General features: G+C 32.9%; 1 protein-coding gene across 2 annotated transcripts; it reads right to left on the bottom strand.

Moving 5' to 3' along the window:
- Nucleotides 1–2,937: 2,937 nt before the first annotated feature.
- Nucleotides 2,938–11,919, bottom strand: LOC106464987 (PI-PLC X domain-containing protein 3-like). Of its 2 annotated transcripts, none has more exons than XM_022392807.1 (3): nucleotides 11,582–11,919; nucleotides 7,385–7,515; nucleotides 2,938–5,625 (listed from the first exon to the last, which is right to left on the bottom strand). In XM_022392807.1, the coding sequence occupies exons 2-3, from the start codon at nucleotides 7,506–7,508 to the stop codon at nucleotides 4,424–4,426; spliced, it is 1,326 nt and encodes a 441-aa protein (XP_022248515.1). In that variant the 5' UTR covers nucleotides 7,509–7,515; nucleotides 11,582–11,919; the 3' UTR covers nucleotides 2,938–4,423. The 2 variants fall into 2 exon arrangements, with proteins under 2 accessions (XP_022248515.1, XP_022248514.1); XM_022392806.1 differs by having other exon boundaries at nucleotides 11,578–11,919.
- Nucleotides 11,920–14,310: the final 2,391 nt, after the last annotated feature.

Consider the following 14,310-nt stretch of genomic DNA (forward strand, 5'->3'; position numbering starts at 1 on the left):
CATCGATAAGAATGGAGACTATTTCATTCAATAAATGTTTTGTTTTGATCTATAAGTTGTTCGGGTTTTTTCATCTAAAAAAGCGACATTAATTTCATAACAACCTAATATTTGGTCTCTCATGAGTAAACACAACGCCAAAAGCCGCTAACTTATGACACCGATGTAGAGTCGATTGTGTTAGTTCTGTACAACGTAAGACATTTTCATCAGTTCTGGTGCAGTGTTATCAGGGATAGATCTGTGGAACTGTCAGACATCACTGGTTTCAGAAGAATGTTCGTCTCTCCAATATTACATTTCTCCATTCACACCTCGCCTCGGGTAGTGTTGACGATGACGTTAGTTTAAACTATAAAACTTCTAACGTTAACTGTTTAGTGGCATAGAGTGAATGAATATCAGCACACATCAATGAATAACGAACTGTGTTTATCAACAGACTGATATTACTCTATGGTCCCCCTATAGCAGTTCCACATTCATTTGCTCTGTAAAAAGTGCTACATGTACTTTGCATGTATTATTCACCCGAACACTTCCAAGTCGGAGTTCTCTTTGTTTTACCCAACTTAAACTTTCAGCCTATTATGAAGGTTTATTTTTATTTTTCACTTTGTTACTTTACGTTGTGACATAAATTAATATTTAATTTCTGCACAACCTTTGCTTCTAAATAATAACATTCCCTATTAACTAGTAATAATGATTAGTTCTGAACAGTTCATGGAAACTAGTAATCCTATCGGAATTTTCGAAAACTGAAGCTAGAATCATGCTACGCAAATTTTTTATGAGTACATTTTGTCAAAAAAAAATTAAATAATTGAAGTTTGATTTTTACAAAATACCTACATTAATTTTTCTTCTAAGATATGTAATTCAACAAAGAAAACTTATTTATTGACAATCACTTAATATATAATAGATTATTTGTAAATAAAATATAACTGATGATTTTAAACTTACCCTTGCGTTTCCTGTATTATGCTTACTTGTTATTAACTCATAAAAAATATGTACGGAAAAGTATTCTCCGGATATATCTTTATAAAGTATAGATACTACGTATTTGTAGTTTAAAAAATACATTCAAATTTGCCCAATTCATACCTAAGTTCAGGGGTTTAAAGGACTTCATTTCCAGTGAGGAGGAACACAGTAATCGGACCTTCTAAAACCCCTCTTGACTCTATCCAAAAAATCTCTTCTTCTGCGGCGACTATGTTTCAAATAATTTGTTTCGTGAAGTCACTCTTACATTATGACAAGAATATTTAAATCTTTGTGTGGATAACTCCTTTTGATTATTTTTCGTTTTCATATTTTAGAACATCAACGGTTTAAAAGTTGGAAATTGAACACTTTTTCTCATGATTTAAATGTTATCGACCATGGTCTGAGAGTATAATAATGTTATTTGTATCTGATTTGAATAGTCTCAATTTTGTTAACTAAATGTCTCCTAAGAGAACTTGTTTCTTACATTCTCATTAGCTATTGATTTCTTCTGGCTCTAAAACCAATATAATTCTCTATGGATTCCAATTTAGAGCTTTTAAACTTGAGTTGAGTCATTTTATGATGCTTCTCAAAATAACAGGATTTCTTACATCCAGTCATCAAAATTACATCTTTGCTAATGACAAAATGATGGCTCATAACAAAATACTCTAGGATTGAGGAAAAAATGTAATGTGCATATAGACAATGCGTTAGATTTTAATAAGACGTGAAGCGTTTGGGAAATGACACTTGAAGATGAGATAGAAAAACAAAATTTTGAAAGATGACGGCAATGTTGGATGAGCAAAGACTAGAAAAGGAATTTAAAAATTTCCTAAGGAAATTAGGGATTAAGGATAGGCACAAGAAAATAATAAATCGTACAAATAAAGGATAGATCAGAAGAATAAAAATATAATATGGTATAAACTTGAGAAATATATGCTATCACAAAACACAATTGAGCTTGGAATCAGAAATTTTATGATATCCTCACCTGCATAGTTCAGCGAAGAGTTTGTTTCAATATAAAGATATTATCATTCAAATTAACTATGCAATGAATGATTATTTCGTCGTTTAACATTATCTTTTAATGGATCATAAGAAATGGATTCTCCAATTTTAGTGTTTTCTTTGATTTTTTTTTGTTTTCAAAAATCTGAAAGCAATTTCCGTTGTTTAAATTGCAAATGAAAATCCAGAAAATAATTGCCAAAAGTAGTAATAATAGTGACAGGACTAACCGTAGTAATAATAGTGACAGGACTAACCGTAGTAATAATAGTGACAGGACCAACCAGAACGTATTATATAAACTATTCTGAATAGTTAATGAAACATGAAACTGAAAAGAACATTTCTTAATATTCAGTCTAGCAGGGCATATTTACCTCCAAAAATTAATATGCTTATATTATCCTGTATATTTTATATATATATATTTTTTCATACTGGTGTAAGACACATGAGTAAGATTTTAGTATAAATATAGATAGAAATATATGCTTATTTTTCAGGGTCAAATTACTATTCTATTCTATTTAAATTGTTTTATAAGCAAGTTAAATAGGTTACACTATTAACTAACCTCGATTATGGATACAGTAGCTCTAGTATCACTTGTGAGAATATTATGTACATAAATGTTAAATCAAAAATCACAAATTATGCATCAAGCTGGGTATTTGAATGGTTTATTTTTTTCTGTTGCTTTCTACCCACTTCTAAAAATATTTTTGGTTGAAAACCTATTTTTTTGTTTTTTAGTTATGATTCAAAACATTTGAGACATGAAATTATTAACGACATTCCGTACTTGTGTAGTAACTTCACATTCAAACAAATTTGCAGACTGAGAAAATAATTGTATACTACTTGAACTACTGCCATCTAATGACATGTCAAAGAAACAATACTACTAAAAACTGATTCCGTTATAATATGGACTTATAACGCCCGTATTTATTAATAGGGGTTTAGTACTAACGGTGTACACAGCCAATTGTGTATCTTTGCGCTTCAACTTATACAAACAAACAAAACGTTATAAAATCAAAATTAGTTCAGTACCATGAGATGTTCTATTATTAAACACTAAGGAGCACAGCATGGGATAAATGAATCATAATTTTATATTTATCCAAGTAATAAAAAACATTTTGTAAATTTAAAATGATGTAGGGATGGCAGTGCCAAAAATAATGTAAACAAGAATATAGAGATGATACAGCTATACATAATTCATCGCTACATGACTTTCAATATTAAAATATAATGTTACACTGTAAAGTGCACGACTACAAAATGGTTAAAAGGTCGGTTAATTCGACCGATCTAATAGCAAGAGTCTATAATAATCAAGACATGTTTGACTCAACTTGGTTTTCCTTGTACATATGTCCTAGATTCTTAGTTACACTACATTGATGCCTAACCTGACACGACCATGATATGATAAACAAACTGCATACCAACAGTCAGGAATGTATATAACTTCTAACTGAAGTAATTAAAGTCAGGTATGCATTTCACAGTGTAACATTAAATTTTAATATTGAAAGTCATGTAGGGATGATCTATATATAGCTGTATCATCCCTATATTGTTGTTTGCATTCTTTTTGGCACTGCCACCCTTACATCATTTTACAATTACAAAATGTTTTTATTACTTATTTTGAGACGTTTTTCCTCTAACTGAAAATTAGTGTATCCTATGAATGTGTGTAATAAAATTTAATATTATGTGTAATGAATTTTTATACTACTTCACTTCATACATAATATAGGGGTTGACTCCCTAAAGACATCGATTGTATAGTGTACAAAGCATTGAATATTCTACATGTTACAGTCATCTAATGTTTATATATTATTGGCTGGTAATTCTTGTTTTTTAAAAGCCATATTTCTATGAAAAAAGCTAACTTCTAGGGATAATGACAACATCATTTACACCAGAATTATGATTTTTTTCATTACTACGACTAAGCGATGACGTCGTGCACTGCCCAGGAACACATAGAACGGATTTAGGTTTCAATTAACGTTGGTGATAAAGTAGTTGTTGAGTTATCTCGATTGAAACAACAAGAAGAAAGACAAATAATTTAGTGGGTTGGTCACGTTCTGGTTTGGTATCTTAGCGATGATTTCTTGCCATGTTTTTGGGCTTGTTGGGTAAAGAAACAAATGAAAGTTAGTGGCAATCATCTTTTAAAGTAAAACTCTCTGTCGATGTTGATTTTTAGAGTACATATCTGTATTATGCCTATTGAGTACCTTGGCCATCGCAACATATAGTCTACCCACTATGTGATATAACATTATATATATATATATATATCCTGTTCTATTAGTTTGTAATTAGTTTTAAACTTAAAGTAACATTGACGCAATCTAGAAGTTTCTATCTATTAACATAAAACTCTTTTTCTGTTTGACCTTATAGCTACATTAATAATGTCATTTCCTAAAAAATAATCTGTTGCTATAATGTTTGACCGCTTCCACCACAGATCTCTAAACCAACGCGTTACATTACGATTAACATCGTCTGCTAGTCCTCTAAGACCCTTTGTTGGGTTGATCAAAATGGTAAAAATGGTCGGAGTGAGTTTTGCCATAGAAGACCAAAGTCTTTTGGGCAGGCTCTGGCTGAACAGGTTATCAAAGTAGGATTTTAAATCTGAGACAGATTGTCGGTCTCCCCACATCTGTTGAATTCCAGGCCATAGGTAGTTATTTCGTGGCTTCATTTTATGGTTATAGGCAATTAAGAGACGTTTATTGGTTCTCCATAAGAAACCTAGAGTAACATCTCTGCCATAATACCTAGGGATTAAGTAAGGCTTAAAATTATACAGAAGGATTTCAATAAGATGCTGATGCGCTTCTGGTTCATGTCTAAATCCGAAAGGAAATCGGTGAAAATCCAATATTATAATCTCCGAAGTAATATCGAGAAATCTTTTGACATCATCCAAAACCATAGACAGACTATTTCGAGTCCGAAAGAAGTCATGATTAATCCAAAATTTCTGTTTGGTTCGAGGATAATATCCCACGCGTACATCAAGATAACGAATTCCATAAGCAAGCTGGTTAAACACACTTTCTTCTTGGTCGTATTTATATCTTGTGATGATGTTGTCCTTTTTATTGCCTGGGTATCGCCTATAACTCCCAGAGTCATGTGTCCCGGGAATCATGAGATCACGAAAACGCAAACCTTTCAACATTTTATTATTTGCTTGCATCCAGAAAGGCTCAGCCTTAATACAGGATGAACTGATCAGTCGCCTTGCTCGAAAGTATCCAGCCCAAAAACCCAAACATTCCGATGTAAGATTGTCTTCAGTAAAATTAAAATAAGGCAACTGGAAGTTTGTTCGATAAAAATTGCTAAGAAGCCAACTTGGGCGAACTGCCTCTAGAGGTCGCCCCACTTCTGTAGCTGGGTCATAGTCAAATAAAGCAACTTGATCATCATATTGTGGAAGGTCTCCGTACCAGTTCAACTCCAGAAAACGTTCTTTGTAACCACTAGGAAGTGGTGAAACGAGAGAAGAGACGGTGAGGAAAGTCTTCATTTGACCATCGAATCTCGAATTACAATCTGTAATCATAAATGGCTAATTTATATTTTTTACTTTGAATTATTTGTTGTTTTAATGATTTTCATTTTATAGGTTTAATACATTCAAAATTCACATACATAACCGAAAAAATAAGTTTTCATTAATAATTAAAGAGCTTGTCCACATAGATTATGTTATCTGTGAAACTCAGTTTAACTTTGTCACTACCCGCTGTTTTTCATATAATCTAATATACTTGTTGAGAGAGAATAAAATATGAGCTGCTTTTGAAACTTAACAGTCTTTAATTTCATCATTTATATCGCGAAAAATGCAAAGTTTAATTAAATATTATTAATTTTTAGAGTTTTAAACGTGTGCACAAAAAACGGTTTTTGTACGTATAGATACTGCAAATTTACTTTCTCATAAAAAATAATGATGGAAAGTAATCTAGAAATTCTTTTGCGTGTTTAATACTTTCAACATTTTTGTATTAAATTTACACGTTAAACTGGTAAAAAAAGCAAACTGATATCTCTAAATATGTAGATCGACAAGCTAAGTTACTTACTTAAATCAACCCATCGTTAGACAATACTTACAGGCTTACACACCCACTTTCATAGCTTTATTCTGAATAATGTTAATCGTGACATCATGCTAATCCTTTTAATAAAGTGTACAACATTTGTTCTGTTTGTCTCTTTCCTTAAAAATAATGGTTATTTCTTACATTTTGTTAAACATAACACGAAAATTCCAGTGAAATAAAATAGAAATCAAATTATGCTTCAAAACATCCGCTAATGTTGATCACTCCTTTGTTAGACAAACATACTTACTCTTCTTAGGTCCCTAATCCAAACACAAAAAAAAATCATATCTATATGTGTGTGTGTGCATATATATATATATATATATATAATTCACAAGTTAAACTAATAATGATTTTCAAGACCTCGTTCCGAATTCAGAACCTGTTTAAAATCAAAGACCTTTTTCCTACCCCTATGTATTCGTAGGCTGTTTATTAATATACTTGTGGTGACTGTAAAACCACGTACAGTAGCAAAATAATACACCAGTTACATAAATGAACGTGGAATTATCCCACAGAACTGAGAAGTTCTTAAATCCTCCAGACTTTCATGCACAGCGAAAACAGTAAATACCCTATCTCTGTAAACGAAATCCATATCCTTACTGCATGATTGTTTAAAAATAAGATTTTAACCAAAGAAAGGTTATAAAATTCAAATTAACTCTACTCCTAAGCACTTCACCTAAATTAATTATTTATTTTATTTTTTTCCACCCAGTTCTAACAGTAAATAATTGTATATCTAATTGTCTTAAATTACAGAGCTTAAGATATTTCTTTTATATGTATTACTATACCTGCATTCATATCTAGTTGCGTCATATTTTGCTGATTATGATGTAATTTTTAAATTCCGAAATGTTCTTTAATTAAGTAGTTGTTGTTACAGCTGTGATGTTTTGTTTTGGTCTCAAAGTTAAAAAATTAAAATATACAACAAAGTAACGAACTAACATAATTTGCTTATATCAACTAGATCCTTACCAAGTATCAGCTCTGAGATCGAGCAAAATGATTCTCAATAATTTTGTTTCATATAAACCTCCTTACATTGAAAATTAAGGCCTTTTTAAAATATAAGATAGAAACGACCATACGTTAAAAACTAATTACTTGCATTTTTACTATGCCCAACCTAACATTTGAAATGAGCAACTTGAAAATTAAATAAACCTCTTAATTTGATGATTTACCTGAAAACCTGAATGGTCGAGTCCAAGCGTCTTCAGCGAATGAGCAACGGATGGTGCATTGCAGTGAAGCCATCAATAGCAGAGACGACAATATGGCACTGAATGCTGAGGTGATGTTCTCCATTTCACTTCTGCAGTAGAGTTGACACATCGTAAAAATTAGCTAGACAGTCTACAAATTGTTTTAACAAGAAAAATGGGTATCTACTTATACAAATAAGTTTTTGTTTTTTGTTTTTTTTGTAGGAACAGTAGTTAAAATCGAGCATTTTCGGCATTGTCATGCTTTGAATCAGCAATTTTATTAATAAAAATATATTTAAAATTCCCAATTCCTAAATTTTATATTGTAGAAAGCACCTCCTATTGGTTACTTGTTTAGGTTAAAAAATACAGTTCTATATTTCTATTGAACATCATTGTACGAAAATGTAATATGAGCGATAAAAAGTCTGTTGGAAATATAAAAAAAATAGTCTGTAAAATTACTCTAAGGTTGAAACAATTGGGTACTTAATAAGAGCACAAGAGGTTGCAACATTAAATAAAATTACTCTAAGGTTGAAACAATTGGGTACTTAATCAGAGCACAAGAGGTTGCAACATTAAATAAAATTACTCTAAGGTTGAAACTATTGGGCACTTAATCAGAGCACAAGAGGTTGCAACATTAAATAAAATTACTCTAAGGTTGAAACTATTGGGCACTTAATCAGAGCACAAGAGGTTGCAACATTAAATAAAATTACTCTAAGGTTGAAACTATTGGGCACTTAATCAGAGCACAAGAGGTTGCAACATTAAAAAGAAAGTGGAACGAAAGAATGGACTCAGGTAAAAATACAAACACGATTCTAATTGTTGCAACATATATGAGGAATAAAATAATGCGTTAAATGGTATTAGATGTTGTGCTTGTTCGTCAGCTAGGTTAGGTTTTCCAACGTTGTTTTCATCCTCCAACACAATGTGTGCTTTTAAATATTTTGTGTGTTACTTTCGGAATTTCGCACAAAACTACACAAAGGCTAGCTGCGCTATTCATCCATAATTCTAAACTGAGACTAGAGGGAAGACAACTAGTCCATATCACTCTCTGACAACTCTCGGGCTACTCTGGTCGAATAATGGGATATCGGGCTACTCTGGTCGAATAATGGGATCTCGGGCTACTCTGGTCGAATAATGGGATTTATCTCTCCCGTTACCGCATTTTTATTGTTGTTGTTGTTGTTAACGGGAAGCAAATGACGGACCATTGGATCTACAGTCCAACACATTAACAACTAGGTAACGCCCGGCCCAAATTTAAAATATAGAGTGAGCACCTCAATGAAGGACTCTTAATCGAGAACGGTTCTCAAGCATTAGAAACTAAGCAGTCAGGAGTGAACTCATGCTCTAAAACGTAAGTTATTGAAAAGTGTAATGACATAGTAAAACCCTGTTTACCAAGATTTTAGGTGACATTTCTTACTTCCGGGATATATTAAATTCATAAACCGAGTTTGTTTGTTTTTACTATAATAGGATATTTCGAATTTATAAGGCAACAACGAAGGTTTGTATTTTGTTACTGAAACAGAAACTTATAACTTAACTGTTGCAGTAAACATCTGATATGGATTAATTTCACCAATCTTTTTCAAAACAACAGATTTAAATTTCGTAATTCACCAGAAAATGGAGTATTTTACAAATCTTGAAAAACAAATAGGTCTATCTGATTGGGTTTATAGAAGAAAAACATAGACATGGCCGTTTATTTATTTTTTGGTAAAGTTACAACATAAAATTGTTTTAAAGAATGAGCGTGGCTTTCAATAGTAATTTACTTTGCATCATACACTCATGTTTGAGTTCCAATAAGAATCAACAGACTTCTTTTATACTCGTGGAGTATCAGAAAATGTACTCTTTAAATAGAAAAATAGCTGCAGGTATCATTTCTACGAAGTTTATCCAGTATATGTCTAGTTAAATTGTTTCATATTTTATTTCCATGCTACGAGATCTACTAATCAATACTTGTCGGGGTGAAAGTGGAGAAATAAGGTTTTATGTTGTTATTTTACAGGCAGGTAAAGCAATGGTTAGTTATTAAGCCGAATGTGACGTCCAACTACACACTGAAATCCGTACAAAATGTCAAATTACGTCTGATAATTTCACGGTATTTGATATGAAATAAGCAGTAAATGTGATGAATGCCATCACAGTTTACGAAAAAAAGCGGTTTTTATAATTGGTGATGTCATTTCCTGAAAGTATTACACGTACATTTTTCTATTAAAAACATACAGCTCTCAATGACTTGACAACATTCATTAACGTACAAATTTCGTCAGCTTATGCCTTACCGCTAAAAAGCACGGATCACACATATAACTACTTCATCTCGTCTCACGCACAATACGGTAACGGTGACGTCACAATAAAATTAATTTATGTCATTTACTAATGAAATTACAGCAAAGAAACACGACAGAATATCGCAATGTTTACAGCTTTCAAAAAGTGGCACCTCTGTCTTGAAACCAAGACCAGTACTATCTGTATGAGTATGTCTGGCATGGCTTGGTGTTAAGGCGCTCGACTTGCAATCTGAGTGTCGCGGGTTCGAATCCCCGTCATCGAACATGCTCTCCCTTTCAGCCGTGAGAGCGTTATAATATGAAAGTCAATCCCACTATTAGTTGGTAAAAGAGTAGCCCAAGAGTTGGCGGTGGGTGGTGTTAACTTCCATCGAATCTATTACTGATACAATAGGGACGGCTAGTGTAGTTTTGCGCGAAATTTCAAACAAACCAAACCAACCTCTCTGGGGTAAAGATCTAGAACTATGACGCAATATATGTAATTTGAGACAGACACAGCGAGAAGAATCCTACAAACAAAGTGACGAGCACAAGATAATGTAAGATGTGTTTAGTTAGTAGTAACCTCGTATTATTAGATTAATAATGATAGCTAGTGATGAAGTCACACAGTTGAGTGATAATATTTACATAAGCTGCAAGAAAAAGTATGGGAAAATCAACAAAAAAGTATGTTTCTTAAACAGTTCCAACTTAACTGTATATATATATTTATATAAAAAAAGAGCGATGGGACTAAGTGATGGTGTAACATTTTTGTTGTCAAAACTTTAAACAACTATATGATGCTTGGGAATAAATGTGTTATATCAGACATTAGCTAGCTCAGTTAGTTAAAGAATACTTGTATTAAACTTTATAATCAAAGACTAACCGCTCTGCATTGAAGTATCTTCCAAATAACTAACTATCTAGAAGACTTAACAAGAGGTTGGCATATGATAAAAGAGTCATTCAAAATAACCGCTCTAGCACTCAAAATAACTTAGTATGCAGATAGACTATAACAAGGTGGTATATGGTATAAGGATCATTCAAAATAACCGCTCTAGTATTTAAGTATTATCCAAAATAACGTAGTATGTAAATAGACTTTAACAAGGTGGTATATGATATAAGGATCATTCAAAATAACCGCTCTAGCACTCAAAATAACTTAGTATGTAGATAGACTGTAACAAGGTGCTATATGATATAAGGATCATTCAAAATAACCGCTCTAGTATTCAAGTATTATCCAAAATAACGTAGTATGTAAATATACTTTATCAAGGTAGTATATGAAATAAGGATCATTCAAAATAACTCCTCTCATATTTAAGTATTATCCAAAATAACTTAGTATGTAGACAGACTGTAACAAGGCGGTATATGATATAAGGATCATTCAAAATAACTCCTTTCATATTTAAGTATTATCCATAATAACTTAGTATGTAGACAGACTGTAACAAGGCGGTATATGAATAACTCCTCTAATATTTAAGTATCATCCAAAATAGATTAATATGTAGATAAACTGTGATAAGGTTCAAATATATATTCATTCAAATTGTAGAAACTGTAATATACGTTAAATTATCCAAGTTTAAGTATGTAATCGTATTGTAAAAAACCAGATTATCTTGGATACTTCCATGAAAAACACATAAAAGTAAATTCTAGTTGAAAAGACCTGATACTTAAGATACATCCCTGATGAAGGTAAGAATCCTTCCGAAAGTGGACCTTACTTTGTATCTCCCTTTTTTTAAAACTTATTATTAATATCATGGAAATACTCAAGCAAAACATTTTGAAAAGTAGATTACTTACGTACTCCAAATATCGAAATGTCTTTGTTTTTTTTTCTCACAGAGTTTTGACAAAAACCAAAGAAACTCTTAACGGCCGCTGTTAGTCCCGAACAATGCTCACTGATAGCTTATACATGAAATGAGGAAGAACAGTAAAGCAGATCGTCTTAGCGATGTTTATATTAATAAACTGAGATGTATATTCAGTTTCATCGTACAACCCACCTCATGGGTTTGTTATATTGTGATTTTTCACGAACAAATACGTTGTCTTATGGCTGCAGCGATTTTGGCACACGGCCAATAAAATATAGGAGCTACATGAGCTCGCTGGAAAGGTACGGGTTTCGATGAGAAATCGGGGAGTGTTTGTATTGACTGCCGCCGTGCTGCTAATATATTGTTACGTATCTGTTTGTTAATTGATTTTTCCGTAACTTCGTTCCAACGAAACTTTAACGACACAAGTCTTTACTTAATAAAACTGGTTTATTCTTTCCGAATATAACTCTGCGATACACTTAATCTCAATACTCGCGCTAAAACAACACTGTAACGAACGAACGTTAACTTCAACAATACCCTGTGGCTGCAGTTCAATTACTCAACATCCCCGCACACATTACATTCCCCTCTTTTATATACCAGCCTACCCCATCTAGCAAATACTAGAGCATTCCTGAAAGAACAAGATAGTTCTAGAAACTAGAGGGCGCCACACCAGTCACGTGACTCGCTGACGCAACATTCCTTTGACGTTTCTATAAGTTTAAAACACTAACCGGACTACACTAAGTTAAACAAATCAACTTAGTTGTACAAATAAACTCAATATGCACAATAGATAAAGCAGACCCAAATAGTTCACTAAAGCACACTACTGACTGGTTCACTCTATCGGCTAGAAACAACTCTATCTTCTTAACTATCTTGTCTGAACCTCGTATTTATAATCTACCTTCGAATTTACTAGAAAATTTGACATCAAATCCTTAGAACTTCCTAGGCGTATAATATTAAACTTTCTGATCTTAACATCACCATTACAAATATTAAAAGTATAGCTTATAATGTTGCCTCCTTCCTGGATTGTGAAGTCCCTCAAATAATTCTAATATAGAAAAAATAAAATATTAAACTGCCAAGTTCACCAAGTTCTTTTGGTGGTTTTTCTCGTCAGAAGCCTATGATATACAAGAAGGATAATGTATTTTCCCTTGTTGCCATTATCCATGCTGTCGCTGACAGGGAGGGGGGGGGGAGGTTGTCAAGTAAATCCACCAGTGGCTTCAACTTTGGTGATACTCTGCAAGTTGTCTCGGTAACAGCTCCTAGTTTCTCAGCAGGTTGAGTTTCTGGTGGTAAGTTCTTCTCTGGAGTTACCCAGTTGGCCGTTGCATCACTAACGTACTTTCAAAACTATAGAACTAGTGTGAATCAGCATACTACAAGGTTTCCCATTCCATCAGTAAGTCCATAGATTCGTGGAAGATTTTCTTCAAATAATGAAATTCATTTTTCGTTTTGGATACATGGTGTATTCTCAACTGAACTTCGTCTTACAACTACAACTAATTCCTGTTTTGCTTTGTGTTGTTCTATAGATCTAGTTGGACCAAAAGTCTCATCCCTGGGAAATTCCTCACAATCTTATCTGTAATGGCCAGGTTATCATATCTATAACAATTCTCTCTTTCTGGTATCCTTTGGAAGGAGTTCTTATTCCATACAAGCTTTTGTCTGCTGTTCCTGGTAATATATCCATTGAAGTTACTTTTGAAACACCGATTATATTGCGGCTTATTTCCTTCGTCCTTTGTAACTAGTTGTCTAAATAATCGTTTTAGATCTTATAAACCGTTTTCAAGAGGAGTTGATGCTTCAACACTAGTCGATTTGACAACCATGTAAGTTCAAGATGATGTTTTCATCTGTTCATCTGCAACTTTACTGAATTCTAGTTTCATTGTCAGCTGCAGAGTTTCTTTTAAGAATTTACACATTCTTTGCTTCAGCTCGATTCTCATATTATCACCTGGAATGGCATCTAAAGAATGGTCATGTATCAATGAATCCAATATTTCAAGAGGAACATAAGTAAGATAATTGAGCGAGCCTTTTCCTAATCTAAATCAGTACCCAGGGTACCAAGATAACTTTACTAAGGTGTTAAGCAATATACACTCATGTGACCTCTTTGTCCCATACTGTGTATATATATATTCCTTTGTCTATGTAAACTACTTGTACCTGATGATAACATTAGTTTGCCTAAACATCAGACATTTGTAATAAAGTTTCTTTCACTACCCATTCAAGCTGTCTCCAAACTTTATTTTCTAAAAAATGTGTTTATCGTCATCAAATTCCAATTTCAATTGAAAATTTCCAAATCTTCTTCAGTTTCAGCTAAGGTCTCTTCTTTCCTCCATACCCTGTTCTGGAAATTTGCTCTGGATACTTCTTTCTGATGTGACTCTCCAAACCTATTGAATAAGACGACTACAAATGCTTGATAATTGTTACAGCTCTCAGCTGGAAGATTACTTAATGACGTCAAAGCTAGTCCTTTTAAATGGGCAGCAAGAGTGATGATTTGCTGTTCCCTATTCCACCCATTCATTCTGTAAATGATGATTTTATACTGGCAGTAAGATAGATGGCTTGTCGTTCACTATTCAACCTCTTTGCTCTGAAAATGATTTCAAACTGAGCCTCACATTAATCCCATGATGTCTTCCCATCTTAGTCC

Source organism: Limulus polyphemus, unplaced genomic scaffold, assembly GCF_000517525.1.
Source record: "Limulus polyphemus unplaced genomic scaffold, Limulus_polyphemus-2.1.2 Scaffold1803, whole genome shotgun sequence".
NCBI lineage: Eukaryota > Metazoa > Arthropoda > Merostomata > Xiphosura > Limulidae > Limulus > Limulus polyphemus.